Genomic DNA, 20,816 nt, shown 5'->3' on the forward strand with positions numbered 1-20,816 from the left:
ATATAAGCTTAGAACAAGCCACTTGGACGCTATACCAATGAAATGAAGACTTTTGGCAAGTACCTTTATCACCTTTGTTTGTTCCTTTAGGAACTTCTGCAAGAAGAAACTCGTCAGAAGCTTAGCTTTAGTACAAAACTGAAACAAATGGAAGATGAGAAAAATGGTTTCCTTGAGCAACTTGAGGAAGAGGAGGAAGCAAAGAGAAACTTGTCAAAGCAGATTTCAACACTGCAGGCTCAGGTTAGTGATCAGGTGAAACGCTGGGTGTATGTTTTCATCAGATCTCGTGTGTGTGTGTGTGTGTTATTCCGCTCAGTTCAACTAAAGGATATGACTGGTTATCATTAACAAAAATAAAAAGTATACCTTTTTGTTTACCTTGCCCATTAGTCTGATTACCTCTATTTATATTGATTATACCACTGCTGCTGTGAATTTAGCCTTACTGAATAATAATGTTGTGGAGATTCACTAAAACTCACTTTTGTAGTGTAAAAACTTTGAACGTATAAAAAAAATTTGCCAAATTTATTGTTGTGATTCATGTTATGTTCTGTGCATTTTTGCACTGTCTAATCTAACAAATTACCGTATTTTTCGGACTATAACACACACCGGACTATAAGACACACCCAGGTTTTAGAGGTGGAAAATAGGGAAAAAATATTTGACGCAAAATATGTGGTAAAATATTTAATAACATAAATAACATACTATTATATGTGGTGTTATTATATATAATAGTATGTTATTATGTTGGAAGCTGCGGGACCAGTGTGGTGGCTGTAAAGTACTATATGAAGACGCTGGAGGGTGAGTATAAGAATAAGGGCACAGGGCTTATATTGAAAGCACCACTCCAGCACTGGAAAATAACACTGGAGTGCTGCTTTAAAATCCTATGGGAGAACTATAACTCCCAGCATGTCATGCAGATCCTATGGCATGCTGGGAGTTAAAGTTCACCAAAGGAGTGGCAGAGTGCTTTATTGTGCGTTGTAAAGACTAACCTCTTAATTGTGGCAGCCAGCCAGTCACTGTGGTGAGGTAAAAGCTGGAGGATCCCATGACTGCACACACTGAGCCCTCCCTCTTGTTGTCTCTCCACAGCACAGGTCATAAGAGGAAGCTGCAGATTCTAATGGGGAGTCTGAAGGACCTGTGATGACATCAGAAGAGGGAGGGCTCTGAGCTGCCATGTGATGCTCCAGCCTGCCCACTTCATGACATCATACAGGTCTTTATGCCTCAGCATCCAGCACAGCCCAGGCAGGTATGCAGCGATCTTGTCCCCTCTGGCCCCAGCCGCCTGCTCCTCCACCGGACACACAGACCTCCCCAGCTGCTGCAGGAATCCAGTGCTGGGGAAACCATGTGTGTCCCTGTGTAAGTGAAAGACTATTCATTTGCTGCTCCCCCTGACTGCTCAGCTGACAGGTGGGTGGGGAAACGGCCAATGAATATTCACTGCACTTAATCATCGGGACCATGTGGTTTTCCCAGGCTGATTCCAGGCAGCTTTTTCTGCCTCCTGCAAGTTGGATCACAGTGGGACCCCACTGGCTGCTGCCCCCCTCCCCACATGTTACATCCTTACCATAAGACGCACCCACACTTTCCTCCCAAATTTGGAGGAAAAAAGTGTGTCTTATGGTTGGAAAAATACGCTAGATATCGTCTATTACTTTGTCCAAACTGTTATATAATCTGCCAATTCATAAAAGGAGCAGCAGAGAGAACATATGATGGCAAGGTGAAATGAGGCCAATTCGGAAAAAATAAAGTTGCCTGCTGTCAACATTATTTGAGGAGTTTGACATCATGGCCCAAGTAAACCCAATTACCTTGATTGATAAAGACCATTTTTCACAGTGGTCTTGACAGGGCACAGCAGAGTGGTGGCTCCTGATTTCATTAAGGGGTGCACACCTGTCATGTGGAAAAAAAAAAATAAAAATTATCCTGCAGATATGGTGTTAATCTGCAGGTTAATGGCGTTCTGCAGCCGTGTGGCCTTCTGCACAGAGCCCCGCTGCCAGGTGGAAATTAATCCTGGCAGCTTAGAGCTTTGTCAGAGGTGCGGCTGGCTCCGCTTCAGTCACTGCTCAGTGCATTGTGAGCCGTGACTGTAACCACGTCCTGGCACTGACTGACAGCTGCTCTACAGAGCATCAGTGCTGATCCAGCTGTCAGTGTCGGGATGTAGTTTCAGCTGCTGCTCACTATGTGCAGAGAAGTAACTGAATCCACGCCTCTGGCTGAAAGCCGTATAAAGTTAGTTTCTAGGATGTCCCTCCTGACGGCACAATCAAGAGGTCATCCTTCATGTGCTTGATAAACACAGGAACACAAGGTTAAAGGCCCCCTCCGCCAACCCTCAGTATTTCCTGTCCCTATCAGGGACAGACGCAGAAGGGGTGTACTTGCATCTTCCAGTCGAGCAGGAGCCCCTGATGCCAGACGCAGGAGGATCGGGATGGGGTCCTCTCCCCTTGCCGTGAGTGCAGACGCCGGCACCCAGCTGATGAAGTTGTCCCACAGCCTGTCCAGTCGAGCTATGGCTCCTGGGGTGAACTGCTTCCCCCTTACGGGTGCTCTCTACTCACACTGCCACAGTGCGCACTGAAGACTGAATGCAGGGGCGCTTCCGAGTTAGAGGTGATGACATGCGGGCCCCTAGTACCCAGTGTGCATTCCAGCGTGGAATGCACTTCTGGGATTTAAAAAGAATACAGGCGCCAAATGCCATTTAAAGGAGAAACGCCTTTTGACGAATCAGATGGAAGACTGAAATGTTCAGAGGATTAAGAAGCTGTATGAACAGAGTATTTCTTGTTAATAAACATATAAAGGCTGTGATCATAGAGCAGTGGGAAGACGTGGATAAGAGACTAATTATTCCAATAATTATTCCAAGAAGTTTCAAGTCACGTCTACCTTTTTGTGCTTGAGAAAATAAAATTATGGGAAGAGATTCCTAAAGTCAATATCCCTATAACCAGGGTTGTAAAGAAGCACTATGAACAGAAAGGTAGATGGTCTTAAAAAAAAAAAAAAAGCACGGGAAACATCTGCGGCGATAATTTAGACTAACATAGCAGCCACCTCTGTAGCAAGAGCCATGAATATATGGATAGAGGAGTTAAATGCTAATTTAAGGAAAGACATCTAGGGATGAGATCATTGAATTTGTTCCATTACTCAAAATGGCAACAGGATTTATATCAAACTCCTCAGCTGAGTTGATAAGATTTGCCTCAAGGAATGGGGCACACAATCACTGCTAGGCAAGCGATCTGGTTAAAAGACCTGGTCGGGGAATAGTCACTCAAAAAGCAAACTGCTTTGTTCCCTTTCCATGGATACTTCAAACAATAGTGGAAGGATACAAAATACAGTTTGTGCAGATCCCTCAGGGAAGCTTCCACTTAACTATTCAGTCCCCACAGGTCTCAAAAAGACTGACAGACGTAAAGAAGTTGGTGGATTCAGGTGCAGTAATTCCAGTGCCAGAAACCGAATTGTCTGGGATACTACTCGGGCCTATTTTCAATAAAAACAAAAATAAGAGAAAAACCTCGGGTCAACTATCGCACAATAATAAATCTAAAGCCTCTAAATAGATGGGTATCCTACAGAAAGTTCAAAGTGGAATCGATAAGATCTGCAATTCCACTTAGCAAAGAAAACATGGTAAGGGTATGTGCACACGTCAGGATTTCTGGCAGAAATTTTCCTGACAAAAACCTGACATTTCTGCCAGAAATCCGCATGCGTTTTTTGACGTGTTTTTTGTGCGTTTTTTCCCAAATGCATAGAATTGCGGGAAAAACAGAAAATCCGCAAAAATAATGAACATGCTCATTATTTACCGCGATGCGTTTTTTTTCACGGAAAAAACGCATCCATGTGCACAAAACAGGCAGAATGCTTTCTAAATGATAGAAAGCATAATGTATGCGTTTTAATGAGGTTTTTATAGCATTTTTAGCGTGAAAAAACCTGAACGTGTGCAAATAGCCTAATGTGTGCGCTAGATCTCAGAGAAGGATATTATCACGTGCCCATTCATCTACAGTCAGCAGTAGCTAAGATTTGGGTTGAAAGAAGGAGAAAACATTCAGCATTGACAATTCAGATGCCTTCCATTTGTTTTTTTCCTCAGCACCACACATCTTTGCCAAGTTGGTGGTAGAGGTTTAAGCTTTCTTGAGGGAACAAGGAATATTTTGTCCAGTAGAATTTCAATATTTGCAGATGACACTAAACTCTGCAGGGTAATCAATACAGGGGAGGACAATTTTATATTACAGGATGATTTATATAAACTAGAAGCTTGGGCTGATAAATGGCAAATGAGCTTTAATGGGGATAAATGTAAGGTCATGCACTTGGGTAGAAGTAATAAGATGTATAACTATATACTTAATTCTAAAACTCTGGGCAAAACCATCAATGAAAAAGACCTGGGTGTATGGGTGGATGACAAACTCATGTTCAGTGGCCAGTGTCAGGCAGCTGCTACAAAGGCAAATAAAATAATGGGATGCATTAAGAGGCATATATGCTCATGAGGAAAAAAATTTTACCTCTATACAAGTCACTAGTTCGACCACACTTAGATTACTGTGCACAGTTCTGGTCTCCGGTGTATAAGAAAGACATAGCTGAACTAGAGCGGGTGCAGAGAAGAGCGACCAAGGTTATTAGAGGACTGGGGGGTCTGCAATACCAAGATAGGTTATTACACTTGGGGCTATTTAGTTTGGAAAAACGAAGGCTAAGGGGTGATCTTATTTTAATGTATAAATATGAGGGGACAGTACAAAGACCTTTCTGATGATCTTTTTAATCATAGACCTGAGACAGGGACAAGGGGGCATCCTCTACGTCTGGAGAAAAGAAGGTTTAAGCATAATAACAGATGTGGATTCTTTACTGTAAGAGCAGTGAGACTATGGAACTCTGCCGTATGATGTTCTAATGAGTGATTAATTACTTAAATTTAAGAGGGGACTGGACGCCTTTCTTGAAGAGTTTAATGTTACAGGGTATATATACTAGATTCCTTGTTAGGGTGTTGATCCAGGGAACTAGTTTGTTTGCCGTATGTGGAGTCGGGAAGGAATTTTTTTTCCCCAGTGTGGAGCTTACGCTTTGCCACATGGTTTTTTTTTTTTTTTGCCTTCCTCTGGATCAACATGTTAGGGCATGTTAGGTTAGGCTATGGGTTGAACTAGATGGACTAAAGGCCCCATCACACATAGCGACGCTGCAGCGATACCGACAACGATCCGGATCGCTGCAGCGTCGCTGTTTGGTCGCTGGAGAGCTGTCACACACAGCTCTCCAGCGACCAACGATCCCGAGGTCCCCGGTAACCAGGGTAAACATCGGGTAACTAAGCGCAGGGCCGCGCTTAGTAACCCGATGTTTACCCTGGTTGCCATCGTTAAAGTAAAAAAAACAAACGCTACATACTTACCTACCGCTGTCTGTCCTCGGCGCTCTGCTTCTCTGGTCTGGCTGTGAGCACAGCGGCCGGAAAGCAGAGCGGTGACGTCACCGCTCTGCTTTCTGGCTGACCGGCGCTCACAGCCAGAGCAGAGAAGCCCAGCGCCGGGGACAGACAGCGGTAGGTAAGTATGTAGCGTTTGTTTTTTTTACTTTAACGATGGTAACCAGGGTAAACATCGGGTTACTAAGCGCGGCCCTGCGCTTAGTTACCCGATGTTTACCCTGGTTACCAGCGAAGACATCGCTGAATCGGCGTCACACACGCCGATTGAGCGATGTCAGCGGGACCTCAACGATCAAAAAATGGCCCAGGCCATTCCGACACGACCAGCGATCTCACAGCAGGGGCCTGATCGCTGGTACGTGTCACACATAGCGAGATCGCTACTGAGATCGCTGTTGCGTCACAAAACTTGTGACTCAGCAGCGATCTCGCTATGTGTGACGGGGCCTTTAGTCTTCCTTCAACCTTAATAAATGTTACTACATTCCTGTTAATTGCAGAGTCACCCCAGCAATTAAAAGCCAGTTTAACATCAATAATCTTGGTTTTTAAAGAACTTGCAATGGATTAAAAACTGGAAAAAATCACATCTTTTGCCAGGAAGACAAATAAAATCTTGATAGAAACCCTCCTGGACTCCGAACAGCAGCTGTCCTTCTTACCAGAGAAAAAAAGCAAGAGAAGCTCAAACATACTGTATATACTCATGTATAAGCAGAGAGTTTCAGCACATTTTTTTTTGTGACGAAAACTCCCCCCTCGGCTTAGACAGTCGGTGTTCAGAAAGCCGGAGGGGGGGAGCAGTGGCAGGAGCTGGCTAACAGAAGACTTCATACTCGCCCTCTTCGCGCCGTCACTGCATCTCCATCCCGTCGTCGGCAGCTCTTCCTGTGCAGAGTGGTCACGTGGTACCACTCATTAATGTAATTAATATGCATGCATCTCCACTCACATTGGCGTGGAGCGCATATTCATTACCTTAATGAGCGGTACCACGTTAACGCTCAGCACAGGAGAGCTGCCGCGCTGGGACAACGGAGATGCAGCAACGGGGGGGAGGAGTGAGCCATGCATACAACAATGGGACGGGGGGAGCCGGTGAGCCATGCATACAACATGGGGAGCCACACACACACATAGCAGGGCAGGAGCTACACATAGCAGGACGGGCAGGAGCTGCACATAGCAAAACAGGACGGGCAGGAGCTGCACATAGCAGGACAGGACGGGCGGGAGCTACACATAGCAGGGCGGGAGCTACACATAGCAGGACAGGACGGGCAGGAGCTACACATAGCAGGACAGGACGGGCAGGAGCTGCACATAGCAAAACAGGACGGGCAGGAGCTGCACATAGCAGGACAGGACGGGCGGGAGCTACACATGGCAGGGCGGGAGCTACACATGGCAGGGCGGGAGCTACACATGGCAGGGCGGGAGCTACACATGGCAGGGCGGGAGCTACACATGGCAGGGCGGGAGCTACACATGGCAGGGCGGGAGCTACACATGGCAGGGCGGGAGCTACACATGGCAGGGCGGGAGCTACACATGGCAGGGCGGGAGCTACACATGGCAGGGCGGGAGCTACACATGGCAGGGCGGGAGCTACACATGGCAGGGCGGGAGCTACACATGGCAGGGCGGGAGCTACACATGGCAGGGCGGGAGCTACACATGGCAGGGCGGGAGCTACACATGGCAGGGCGGGAGCTACACATGGCAGGGCGGGAGCTACACATGGCAGGGCGGGAGCTACACATGGCAGGGCGGGAGCTACACATGGCAGGGCGGGAGCTACACATGGCAGGGCGGGAGCTACACATGGCAGGGCGGGAGCTACACATGGCAGGGCGGGAGCTACACATGGCAGGGCGGGAGCTACACATGGCAGGGTGGGAGCCACACATAGCAGGACAGAGAGGAGGAGAGAATGCATACCCAGTTTTCCGTGGCAAAATTAGGTGCCTCGGCTTATACTTGCGTATATACGGTAGTTCTAGCTTTCAGAAGAAAAACCACACGTTTCAATCAAACAGGATTCTTGTACTAATGACTGCATATTTTCTAGGGGTTCGGTGGAGTGCATTCCACTAATGACAACTACAATGTCAGATTCTGATAACCTGAAACAAAAAGATAAATGGACTAGACAAGAAAATAACAATGTTTGTAAAAGCAAAGGAGTCATTCGCCTGATGGGACTTCCACGACTGGCCTGAAAAGAGGGATTATGTGGAAGCTGTCCTCTTTCGTAACAGTTACCACAGATGCAAGCAGCTGTGGCTGGGGGGCCCATGTAAACAATTGGTACCTAGCAGGAATCAGACTTTCCAGGTCATTGAACCACGAGCTTTAGGCGGTCTGGGAGACGCTAAAAAGATGTCTGTCAAATCTAAAGAACCAACACATCAGATTCCTGTCTGACAATATCACAATAGCCTTCCTCAGACATCATGGGGGGACCAAGGCAACCCAATCTGCTGGCTTTATCCCAGACTGGCTGAAGCCTATGAGATGCGTTTCCTATGGGCAGGGGAATTGGTGCCATCGGAGACAGCGATACATCTGAAGGTGTCACTGTCAGCCAGAAAACAGTTTAACAGTCTAAATTCTTCCCAGGTCAGCTCCCATTCCATCACATAGTACTTTAAATGGGGTAGTCCCCAGTTGGACCTGTTCGTCACAAGGAAAAATGCAAAAACTGCAAAATAACTTTCCCTCAATCAAAAAGACTGACCAATGGGGGTAGACACCTTATCCCAGAAATGGGATATGGACTTAGCGTATGCTTTCCATCTCTTGCCCCTATTTCCAGCAGTGCTAAGAAAAATACAGGAGGATCAAGCAAAGATAAATGTCATATATTAACATTTTGGCCCAGGAGTAGCTGGTTTCCCTTGCTGAGAATGCTGTCCATAGAAGATCCCATCATCCTTCCAGAAAGGCACAATCTACTGTTCCAAGGGTCAATACACTATCCCAGTGTGAAACTCCTACAATTGTCTGCATTCTGCATGGATCCTGAAAGGCAGATTTTGAAATCTAAAGGTCTCTCTGATTCAGTCATATCAACTGTACAAAAAAGTAGGAAACCAGTAACATCAGCAGTATGCACACATCTGGAGAAAATTTTGTGCACAGTAATCTGAGGCAATGGTAGAAATCTCTAGTTCTAATAGCCCCAGAATGTTAAGGTACCGTTACACTAAGCGACACTGCAGCGATATAGACAACAATCCGACCTCAACTAGATCGCTGGAGCGTCGCTGTAAGGTCGCTGTAGAGACGTCACACAGCAACTCCAGAACGATGCAGGAGCGATCCAGTGACGTAACAGCGACTCTCATCGTTCTCGCTCAATGTTAAAACGTTGCTGTCGTCGTTGCTTTTGATGTCAAACATGACGATACACGCCGATCTAACGACCAAGTAAAGTTCTGGACTTCTAGCGACGGCCAGCGATATAACAGCGGGATCCAGATCGCTGCTGCGTGTCAAACACAGCGAGATCGCTATCCAGGACGCTGCAACGTCACAGATTGTTGTCGTTCTCGTTGCAAAGTTGCTGAGTGTGACGGTACCTTAAAGGTACCTTCACACATAACGATATCGTTGCAACGTCACGTTTTTTTGTGACGTAGCAACGATCCCACTAACGATATCTTTGTGTGACAGCGACCAACGATCAGGCCCCTGCTGGGAGATCGTTGGTCGTGGGGAATGATCAGGACCTTTTTTTTGGTCGCTGATCACCCGCTGTCATCGCTGGATCGGCGTGTGTGACGCCGATCCAGCGATGTGTTCCCTTGTAGCCAGGGTAAACATTGGGTTACTAAGCGCAGGGCCGCGCTTGGTAACCCGATATTTACCCTGGTTACCATTGTAAAAGTTAAAAAAAAAAAAAAAAAAAAAACAGTACATACTTACTTTCTGATGTCTGTCATGTCCCCCGGCGTCCGCTTCCCTGCACGGACTGTGAGCGCCGGCCGGAAAGCAGAGCACAGCGGTGACGTCACCGCTGTGCTCTGGCTCTGCTTTACGGCCGGCACTGTCAGTGTGGGTAGCTGACTCCGGGGGACGTGACACATCGGAATGTAAGTATGTACTGTTTTTTTTATTTTTTTTAAACTTTTACAATGGTAACCAGGGTAAATATCGGGTTACTAAGCGCGGCCCTGCACTTAGTAACCCGATGTTTACCCTGGTTACCTGGGGACTTCAGCATCGTTGAAGACAGTTTCAACGATGCCGAAGTCTTTGCCCGGATCGTTGGTCGCTGGAGAGCTGTCTGTGTGACAGCTCCCCAGCGACCACACAACGACTTAAACTACTTTCACACTAGCGTTTTTTTAAATCCGTCACAATGCGTCGTTTTGCAGAAAAAACGCATCCTGCAAAAGTGCTTGCAGGATGCGTTTTTTCCCCATACACTTCTATTGACGACGCATTTGCGACGGATTTGCACACTTCGCATCCGTCTTGCGACGAATGCGTCGTGCTTTGGCGGACCGTCGGGAGAAAAAAAACCTACATGTAACGTTTTTTTCTCCCGACGGACCTCTTTTTCCGACCGCGCATGCGCGGCCGGAACTCCGCCCCCACCTCCCCGCACCTTACAATGGGGCAGCAGATGCGCCGGAAAAATGCATCCGCTGCCTCCATTGTGCAATGCAGCAAACGGTAGCGTCGGAATCTCTCCCCGACGCATTGCGACGGGGAGATTCCGTCGCTAGTGTGAAAGAAGCCTTACCAACGATCACGGCCAGGTCGTATCGCTAGTCGTGATCGTTGGTAAGTCGTTTAGTGTAACGGTACCTTTAGTTTCAACAGGCAAGATTAGATAAAGGCCTGAGACCTAGCACTTTAAAAGTGCAAATATCAGCTTTGTGTGCCTTCATGGATGATCTGCTAGCAGGGCATCCTTGGATGGAGATTCATTAAAGCCACAAGTAGAATGAGACCCACTGTTAAAACCTATGTTCCACCTTGGGATATAAATATACTCCTGAATGGTTTCTGCAAACAACCATACGAGCCCCTCTCCCTAAAAACTGCCTTCCTGTGGCCATAGTGACAGCCAAACGGATCGGCATTTCCATAAAAAAATCCATGCCTATGGATTCTAGACTACTGCATTATCCTCAGACTAGAATCGGCGTTCATATCAAAAGTAGTTACAACTTTCTATATGTGCCAAGAGAGGTAGTCTTGCCTTCCTTTTGTTAGGACCATTTAGAATAGTCAAATAGACATTTCATTCCCTAGATGTCAAGAGTAGTCCTCGAGTACATGGAAACCACAAAAGACTGGTGAATAGATCCCAATCTGTTCATACGGTTTGCGGGAAAAAAACATATTGGAAAAAAGACATCAAAGCAAAACTAGCAAGATGGGTTAGGTCCGTGATCAACCTGACCTATTCATCAGAAGGAAAGTGTCATCTGGACAACATCAGAGCTCATTCTACTAGGGCAGTAGATACATCATGGGCAGAGCGAGCAGGGGCCTCAGTGGGCCAAATCTGCTAAGCTGCAACATGGACAGAACATACCATTTTTTGCAGACACTATAAACTGTACTATTTATCAAACCCAAAACTTGCCTTCGGAAGAAAGGTTCTCCAAGCAGTGGTCCCTCCCTGAATGTATCATCTGGTATGCTCCTAATGGTGCTGTCAGGAGGCACGTCATGGAAAGTAGGTATTTTATTAATGCTACCAGTAATAGATTTTCCAGGAGTCCCTCATGACAGCACCCATTACATTCCTTCCCTTAAAATTACTATCTGCTATGTGAAGGTAATGTATGTAGAAGGAAATTGAATAAAATAGTTGCATCCATCCTGGTGTGGTACTTGACAAAATCACTGAGGGTTGTTGTGTGTTCCTGTCCCTATCAAGGATATAAAGGGCAACCTCCTGATGGTGCTGTCATGAGGGACTCCTGGAAAACCTATTACCGGTTGAACTAATGACTAATTTCCTACAAGCAGCTAGACTTTCAGTGCAACAGCACTCAGAACACTAACCTGCAAATTAACCTCATATCTGCGGGTTAAATGTGTTTTTTCACATGACAGATTCCATTCATGAATCAGGCAAGGTGGAAAGTTATAAGCACCTCAATGTGTGCTTTGCCTTGATCTTACTCAAGTTGGGGAGCGGAGTAAGATTTGTTGCATAGTGGACATAGCCACTTGTCATGAATTTGACAAGTGATTGGTTGCCTCAACACTGTCCCACCCCAGCTGTCTTTGTCGGAGTTGTGTGAAAATAATGCCAAGTAGCAAGATTTTTGCTCAACCTAGTGATGCACAAAAACTTGGCAAATTTTCAAAGCTTTTTAATCTAGAATTCTGTTAAAGCTTTAAAGGGAACCTGTCACCCCCAAAATCGAAGGTGAGCTAAGCCCACCGGCATCAGGGACTTATCTACAGCATTCTGTATTGCTATAGATAAACCCCCGATGTTACCTGAAAGAGTAGAAAAAGGTTAATTATACTCACCCAGGGGCGGCGCGGTCTTGTCTGGGGCCTCGCATCTTCTTACGATGACGTCCTCTTGTCTTAACGCTCCGGCGCTATTGAGGGCAGAGCAAAGTACTGCAGTGCGCAGGCACCGGGCCTCTCTGACCTTTCCCGGGCAGACAAAGTACGCCTGCGCCAGAGCCGCAGAGTGAAGACAAGAAGAGGACGTCATCATAAGAAGATGGGAGGCCCCGGACCACGATGCCCATCAGACCAGAACTGCAGCGGGACCGCCCCAGGGTGAGTATAATCTAACCTCTTTTTCTCATCTTTCAGGATACATCAGGGGCTTATCTACAGCATTACAGAATGCCGTTGGGCTTAGCTCACCTTCGATTTTGGGGGTGACAGGTTCCCTTTAAATCCAGGCTAGTGTCCTGTAATGCTGCCATAGTCTTTTCAATTTAACGTGAAGAATCCAAATGTATTGATAAAGGTAATTTTTCAGAAATATATCAGAGGAAGACATGATGTTCAGATCCAGAGCTTCTGTGGTAAAGAATGTACTATGTATATTCGAGTACAAGCAGAGTTTTTCAGCACATTTTTTTTTTATTCTGAGAAAGCCCCCCTCGTCTTACACTTGAGTGAGGGTCCCACTAGACTGAGGTGCTGTGGAGCAGCAGGTCACAGGAGGCAGGAGCCGGGTGCTGCGGCGGCTAACACCTGTGCCTGCTGCTAAGGAGAAATTTTTAATAGTCACTGGTCTCCACTCCCATGAGCGTGGAAAGCGGTGTATATTAATTACCTTTAGTAGCGGGCATGCGTGATTGCCCGGCCGCTGCAGGAAGGCTGCGGCTAACACTGTTCTGCTATCAAAGAGCAATGAATATTCGCTGCTCTCTACTCTAGTCCCGGTGTGGAGAGCAGGGAGTATTCCGGCAGGTGTCCTCTGCTTGTAAGCAGGACATGTCATTGTCATGCACTGCTTACAAGCACAAATCAGCTGCTGGTATTGGAACAAGATGCAGAAAGGGGAAGTAAAAAAAAGAAAAAAAAAATTTAATTTTCTGAAGGGGGCAATGCATACCAGGATGAAGAGGGGACTGGGCATACCAGGGTGGAGATGATGGGACCGGGCATACCAGGCTTATTCTTGGGTCAATAAGTTTTACCTGTTTTTTGTGGTAAAATTGGGGTCCTCGGCTTATGTTCGGGTTGGCTTATATACGGTAATTCTTGCTCTTGGCTTTTCAGTGTTAAAACTCAAACCTATAGTATGAAAGGTAGATACACGAACAGTGAGCCACATTCGACATGAGGTACAAATATTCTGTATGCCAGTTCAAAATGTTTTTTTTTTTTTTTTTTTGAAGAAAATTGATTTCTTGTGAAATTTTGGCATAATTCTTTTTTTAAAGTGTCGAAAAGATTATGTTCCTAAATTCTTGTGCAATTTACCGTACTATTGTATAAATTTCATTTGTAAATGTCAGTAATTGTGTTTTAGATGACGGATATGAAAAAGAAAATGGAGGATAGTATTGGGTCATTGGACTCTATTGAAGAAGTAAAGAAAAAATTGCAGAAAGAATTAGAAGGTGCAAATCAACAGTTTGAAGAGAAAGCAGCTGCTTATGACAAACTCGAGAAGACAAAAACTAGACTTCAGCAGGAGCTAGAAGATATTAGTGTGGATCTTGATCACCAACGCCAGATTGTGTCAAACTTGGAGAAGAAGCAGAAAAAGTTTGATCAGGTAATAAAAGCAATTGGAAATAACTTGATTTTAGCTGAGTTGCATCTCTGCATCATTCTTCACCTACGCAGATGGTCACTTGTGCGAAGGTTCAGTGTTTGGCTCAACTGACCTTGCTAGTTTGTGTATGCGGGTATCAAAGCCAAAGAACATTTTAAAGGAAACCTGTTATATAAAATAACGCAATTAACCTACAGATATGGGGTTAATCTGCAGGTTAATGGCATTCTGACACCATGTGACTCTGGCATTGAACTGTGCTACTGGGATGAGATGAACTTTTCACCCACGTCGGTATTTGGCTTCCAGTCGGGGGTCACTGTTTTCAGTCATGGCTTTGTGAATTGAGCGCAGTAGCTGTAACCGCGACCCTGGCACTGACTGACAGCAGCTCGGAATTGGGGCCGGCTGTCATTCAGTGCCTGGGGCATGGTTACAGGCATCTGTCTCTGTACACAGAGCGGTGACAAACAGTGACTGCGCTGCCCCTGACTGGAAGCCGAACACTGTTCGTTCATCTCATCCTGCGGGAATCTCAGTGCTGGCGCTGCACAGTATCAGAAGCGATTAACCTACAGATTAACCCCATATCTGCTAACAAATGGCATTATTTTACATGACTGGCTCCCTTTAACTTTTTTTTTTTTTTTGCCGCAACAAGGAGTTAAGGAGTTGTTAATGTGCAAGTGATGCATAATGTGCTTTCCAATTGGCACCCCTCCTGCCATACACATTATTTTATTATTATTCATTTTTATAGCGCCATGTATTCCATGGCGCTTTACATGTGAATGGGGCAAATATAGACAAGTACAATAAGCATGAGTAAAACAAGGCGCGCACACACAAATACAGGAGGAGAGAGGACCCTGCCCACGAGGGCTCAGTCTGCAGGGGATGGGTGAGGATACACTAGGTGAGGGTAGAGCTGGTCATGTGGCGGTTCAGTAGACTGGGGATCACTGCAGGTTGTAGGCTTGTCGGAAGAGGTGGGTCTTCAGGTTCCTTTTGAAGGATTCTGTGGTAGGTGAGAGCCTGATGTGTTGGGGTAGAGAGTTCCAGAGTATAGGGGAAGCACGGGAGAAGTCTTGGATGCGGGTGTGGGAGGAAGAGATGAAAGAGGTGTAGAGAAGGAGATCATGAGATGATCGAAGGTTGCGTGAAGGTAGGTAACGGGAGACCATGTCACATATGTATGGAGGAGTCAGATTGTGAATGGCTTTGTATGTCATTGTTAGTGTTTTGAACTGTAGCCTCTTGCAAGAGGAAGCCAGTGAAGGGCCTGGCAGAGAGGAGAGGCTGGGGAGTAACGGGGAGACAGGTGGATTAGTTGGGCAGCAAAGTTTAGGATGGATTGGAGTGGTGCTAGAGGGGAGGCTAGAGAGTAGGAGGTTGCAGTAGTCGAGGCGGGAGATAAGGGAATGTACTAGTGTTTTTGTGGTTTCGTGGTCAAAGAATGTACGGATCCGGGAAATGTTTTTGAGTTGAAATCGGCAAGAGGAGGCAAGGGCTTGGATATGTGGCTTGAAAGAGAGGGTAGAGTCAAGGATCACCCTGAGGCACCGAGCGTGCGGGACCCAGGAAAGTGAGCAGCCATTGACATTGATGGATAGGTCAGGTGGAGGGGTAGAGTGAGGTGGGGGAGAGATGATGAATTCTGTTTTGTCCATGTTCAGTTTTATAAAACAAGCAGAAAAGAAGGATGAAATAGCAGACAGACATTGTGGGATTTTGGTCAGTAAGGAAGTGAGGTCGGGTCCAGATAGGTAGATCTGCGTGTCGTCAGCGTAGAGATGATATTGTAAACCCACACATGAATAAGATCAAATTATTTCCAGAGTAGTAATAACAGAGTGAACAGGAGAACAGCAATTCAGTGAAATTAAAAATGCATGTGCTGCACTTCTTAATTTTCTTTATTTTTTGATTGATCTCAGTTACTTGGTGAAGAGAAGACCATTTCGGCTAAATATGCAGAAGAACGTGACCGTGCTGAAGCAGAGGCTCGTGAAAAGGAGACCAAAGCTCTCTCTTTGGCACGTTCCTTGGAAGAGGCCCTAGAATTAAAGGCTGAGTTAGAAAGGCACAACAAGCAGCTGCGCACAGAGATGGAGGACCTGGTTAGCTCCAAGGATGATGTTGGAAAGAGTGTAAGTTTGCAACTCTGATTATGCATTGTGTGAGGTGTTGGCATGTGGTGTTTTGCACAACTTTTTTATCACTAAAAGCAGAAATGGCATCTAAGACCACCCGGCTACCACTCGCTGCTCTGCTGTAACTTCACAATAGATAATAGATAATTCAAGGTCTGTTGTAACAGCACAGCGGAGCATTTTGTGTCTCGGCTGAAGTGTATATAATGTAAAACCTCTAGTGTGTGTGTGTGTGTGTGTATATATATCCCGTTTCACTGATTGGTCGTGGCCTATCAGCGAAGGACACAGTCCGGCCGAGAATTAGTCCCTCCCTACTCCCCAGCCGTCAGTGCCCGCTCCATACTCCCCTACGTCATCATCTCGCGAGACCGCAATGCACTCTTGGGACCGGAGCGTCGCGAGGAGCATCGATAAATGCCTTGCCTGGATCCGGGGGGCCGACGGAGAGTGAGTATATAACCATTTTTTATTTAAATTTTCTTTTTTAACAGGGAAATGGTGCCCACATTGCCATATACTATGTTGGCTGTTAGATACTGCGTGGGCTGTGTTACATACTACATCTCTGCTATATACTATATGGGCTGTGCTATATACTACGTGTCTGTGCTATATACTACGTGTCTGTGCTATATACTACGTGTCTGTGCTATATACTACGTGTCTGTGCTATATACTACGTGTCTGTGCTATATACTACGTGTCTGTGCTATATACTACGTGTCTGTGCTATATACTACGTGTCTGTGCTATATACTACGTGTCTGTGCTATATACTACGTGTCTGTGCTATATACTACGTGTCTGTGCTATATACTACGTGTCTGTGCTATATACTACGTGTCTGTGCTATATACTACGTGTCTGTGCTATATACTACGTGTCTGTGCTATATACTACGTGTCTGTGCTATATACTACGTGTCTGTGCTATATACTACGTGTCTGTGCTATATACTACGTGTCTGTGCTATATACTACGTGTCTGTGCTATATACTACGTGTCTGTGCTATATACTACGTGTCTGTGCTATATACTACGTGTCTGTGCTATATACTACGTGTCTGTGCTATATACTACGTGTCTGTGCTATATACTACGTGTCTGTGCTATATACTACGTGTCTGTGCTATATACTACGTGTCTGTGCTATATACTACGTGTCTGTCCTATATACATACATATTCTAGAATACCCGATGCGTTAGAATCGGGCCGCCATCTAGTGTGTGTGTATGTATATATGTATAATTATACAATACAGACCAAACATTTGGACACCTTCTCATTTAAAGATTTTCCTGTATTTTCATGACTGAAAATTGTACATTTACACTGGCATCAAAACTATGAATTAACACATGTGGAATTATATACTTAAAGGGAACCTGTCACCCCAAAATTCGCGGGTGAGGTAAGCCCACCGGCATCAGGGGCTTATCTACAGCATTCTGTAATTCTGTAGATAAGCCCCTGATGTTACCTGAAAGAGGAGAAAAAGACGTTATATATACTCACCCAGGGGCGGTCCCGCTGCTGGTCAGGTCAAACGGGCGTCTCTGGTCCGCTGCGGCGCCTCACATCTTCATTACAAGACGTCCTCTTCTGATCTTCAGCCACGGCTCCGGCGCAGGCGTACTTTGCTCTGCCCTGTTGAGGGCAGACAAAGTACTGCAGTGCGCAGGCGCCGGGCCTCTGACCTTTCCGGCGCCTGCGCACTGCAGTACTATCCTCTGCCCTCAACAGGGCAGAGCAAAGTACGCCTGCGCCGGAGCCGTGGCTGAAGATCAGAAGAGGACGTCTTGTAATGAAGATGTGAGGCGCCGCAGCGGACCGGAGACACCCATCCGACCTGACCAGCAGCGGGACCGCCCCTGGGTGAGTATAATATAACGTCTTTTTCTCCTTTTTCAGGTAACATCGGGGGCTTATCTACAGCATTACAGAATGCTGCAGATAAGCCCCTGATGCCGGTGGGCTTACCTCACCGACGATTTTCGGGGTGACAGGTTCCCTTTAACAAAAAAGTGTGAAACAACTGAAAAGGTGTCCTATATTCTAGGTCAAAGGTGTCAAAATGCAATCCTCAAGGGCTGCAAACAGGTCATATTTTCAGGATTTCCTTGTACTGCACAGGTGATAATTTAATCACCTACACATATGATTACAGCACCTTGTGCAAAGCTAAGGAAATCTTGAAAACACGCAAGGTTTGCGGACCTCGAGGAATGCAGTTTAACACCCCTGTTCTAGGTTCTTCAAAGTAGCCACCTTTTGCTTTGATGACTGCTTTGCACACTCTTGGCATTCTCTTGGCGAGCTTCAAGTTAGTCACCGGGAATGGTTTTCACTTCAGAGGTGTGCCCTGTCAGGTTTAATAAGTGGGATTTCTTACCTTATAAATGGCATTGGGTCCATCAGTTGTGTTGTGCAGAAGTCTGGTGGATACACAGCTGATAGTCCTACTGAATAGACTGTTAGCTGCTTTTTTCTTGCCATAATACAAATTCTAAGTAAAGAAACACGAGTGGCCATCATTACTTTAAGAAATGAAGTTCAGTCAGTCCGAAAAATTTGGAAAACTTTGAAATTTTTTGCCACTGCACTTGGGGACACGATCAAGCGCTACAAAAAACTGGCTTACATGAGGACCGCCCCGGGAAAGGAAGACCAAGAGTCACCTCTGCTTCTCAGGATTATCCGAGTCTCCGGCCTCAGAAATCGAAGGGAAAACAGCAACTCAGATTAGAGACCAGGTCAATGCCACACTGCGTTCTAGCAGCAGACACATTTCTACAACAACTGTTAAGAGGAGACTTGTTTGGCTAAAGAACATAAAGAATGGACATTAGACCAGTGGAAATCTGTGCTTTTGTCTGATGAGTCCAAACTTGAGATCTTTTGTTCCAACTACCGTGTCTTTGTGTGGCGCAGAAAAGGTGAACGGATGGACTCTACATGCCTGGCTCCCACCGTGAAGCATGGAGGAGGAGAATGTGGGGGTGCTTTGCTGGTGACACTGTTGGGGATTTATTCAAAATTGAAGGCATGCTTAACCAGCATGGCTACCACAGCATCTTGCTGCAGCATGCTATTCCATCCGGTTTGCATTTAGTTGGACCATCATTTATTTTTCAACAGGACAATGACCCCAAACACACCTCCAGGCTGTGTAAGGGCTATTTGACCAAGGAGAGTTATGAGGTGCTACGCCAGATGACCTGGCCTCCAGTCACCAGACCTGAACCCAATCGAGATGGTTTGGGGTGAGCTGGACCGCAGAGTGAAGGCAAAAGGGCCAACAAGTGCTAAGCATCTCTGGCAACTACTTCAAGATTGTTGGAAGACCATTCCGGGTGACTACCTCTTGAAGCTCATCAAGAGTGTGCCAAGCGGTCATCAAAGCAAAAGGTGGCTACTTTGAAGACATAGAATATAAGACATATTTCTCAGTCCCCCATGACAGCACCACCAGAGAGAGGGGATCTGCCCTTCAGGGACAGGAAACCTATATGATAAAAGGGCGGTACCTCTCTCCATCAGTTTGGTTTCCTGCCCCTGACTGGGAACCTTCTAGGATCGGCACCTGAAGATATGAATAACCCGGAGCTGGCCAGTCGGGTTATGGCAGCAGGGAGGCCCTTATCACGGCTGGTGCGGTGTCTGATGCTGGAACCGATGGGCCTGCAGAATGCGCGGGGTGGAAGCGGAGCCGCCACTCCAGATAGGAGGTAGGGGCTTCAGGGACCCGGACGCCAGGAATACCGCACCAGAATGGGCACTTCCGGATTCGGAGCGGGCGCATGCACACGGTGTGCTTAGGGTGCACCAAGATGGCCGCTGCCCCGGATCTAATGGCGTAAATGGAGTATCAGCGCTTTCCTGGTGACGCAGCCATGGAGGAGGAGGCTGGTATTGGCGCCAGGTTTTTAAACGAGGTGGGAAGCGCAATTCATTGGTGCATGCCGTCCAAGCCATGGAGGACAGCAACCAGCCGCCACAGCCACTACAGCCAAAGCGGCAGCCCCAGCACAAGCCGGATGTGCAAAGGAAGAGGTCCTTTGCCGACACTCGCAAAACTCGGTCCAGCAGCCATTCCACACAGCATAGCAAAGGCTCCAGTGTTGGAAACCAGCCGACACCACCACCTACGGATCTTATACAGGATCCTACACCTCCTCCAGAACCGGTACCTGTGGCTGGGCAAGATGGGTAAGTGATCTTCGTGAAAGTTCACTAGTATAATTGGGGTCCCCTCTTCTCCGTTTATTTTAGGCAAGGAAAAGAATGGGGAAAACTAAACACAGAACCTGCCCATTGTGCGAGAAACCCTTACCGCAGTCCTGGGATAAGAAGTTGTGTGATTCCTGTATTGGTCAAGTCCTCTGTGAGGAAACCCCAAACTTCGCCTCTGAATTACGATCCGTAATAAAATCAGAGGTAGAGACAGTGTTTAAATCCCTTAAAGGGGAAAGGGTTAAGGAGAAAACACCTATACCCTGTTCCCACTCTGATCCCTCCAGTTCTGACATTGGAGACTCAGACTGCATTCCTCTTCCTCGGATAACGAGAGCGGAGGTCGCCACTGCTTTCCTCTAGATGAAGTCGATGCACTTGTGAAGGCAGTAAGATCGACCATGGGGGTGCTGGATCCCCATGCTGACAAGACAGTACAGGATATAATGTTTGGAGGATTAGTTCAAAAAATGTGCAGTCTTTCCTCTTAATGAAAACATCCAAGCCTTAATTAAAAGGGAGTGGGAAAAAACTCGTTGGTACCCTCAATTAAAAGGAAATATCCCTTCGACGAGGCTTCTACTTCATGGGATAAAGCCCCTAAACTTGACGTAGCAGTAGCTAAGGCCTCAAAAAAATTTGCTTTGCCCTTTGAGGACATGGGAACTCTGAAG

The 20,816-nt window shown here is 46.4% G+C and overlaps 1 protein-coding gene across 1 annotated transcript in view; it reads left to right on the forward strand.

Moving 5' to 3' along the window:
• The window catches only part of MYH9 (myosin heavy chain 9), a 234,002-nt gene that overhangs the window by 172,671 nt on the left and 40,515 nt on the right, over positions 1-20,816 (forward strand). The window contains exons 30-32 of the mRNA XM_069737169.1: positions 91-243; positions 13,503-13,751; positions 15,689-15,901. Coding sequence (XP_069593270.1) covers positions 91-243; positions 13,503-13,751; positions 15,689-15,901 — 615 coding nt within the window. The remainder of the gene's footprint in view (positions 1-90; positions 244-13,502; positions 13,752-15,688; positions 15,902-20,816) is intronic.

This window comes from Ranitomeya imitator, chromosome 8 (genome assembly GCF_032444005.1).
Source record: "Ranitomeya imitator isolate aRanImi1 chromosome 8, aRanImi1.pri, whole genome shotgun sequence".
In the NCBI taxonomy this organism is placed as follows: domain Eukaryota; kingdom Metazoa; phylum Chordata; class Amphibia; order Anura; family Dendrobatidae; genus Ranitomeya; species Ranitomeya imitator.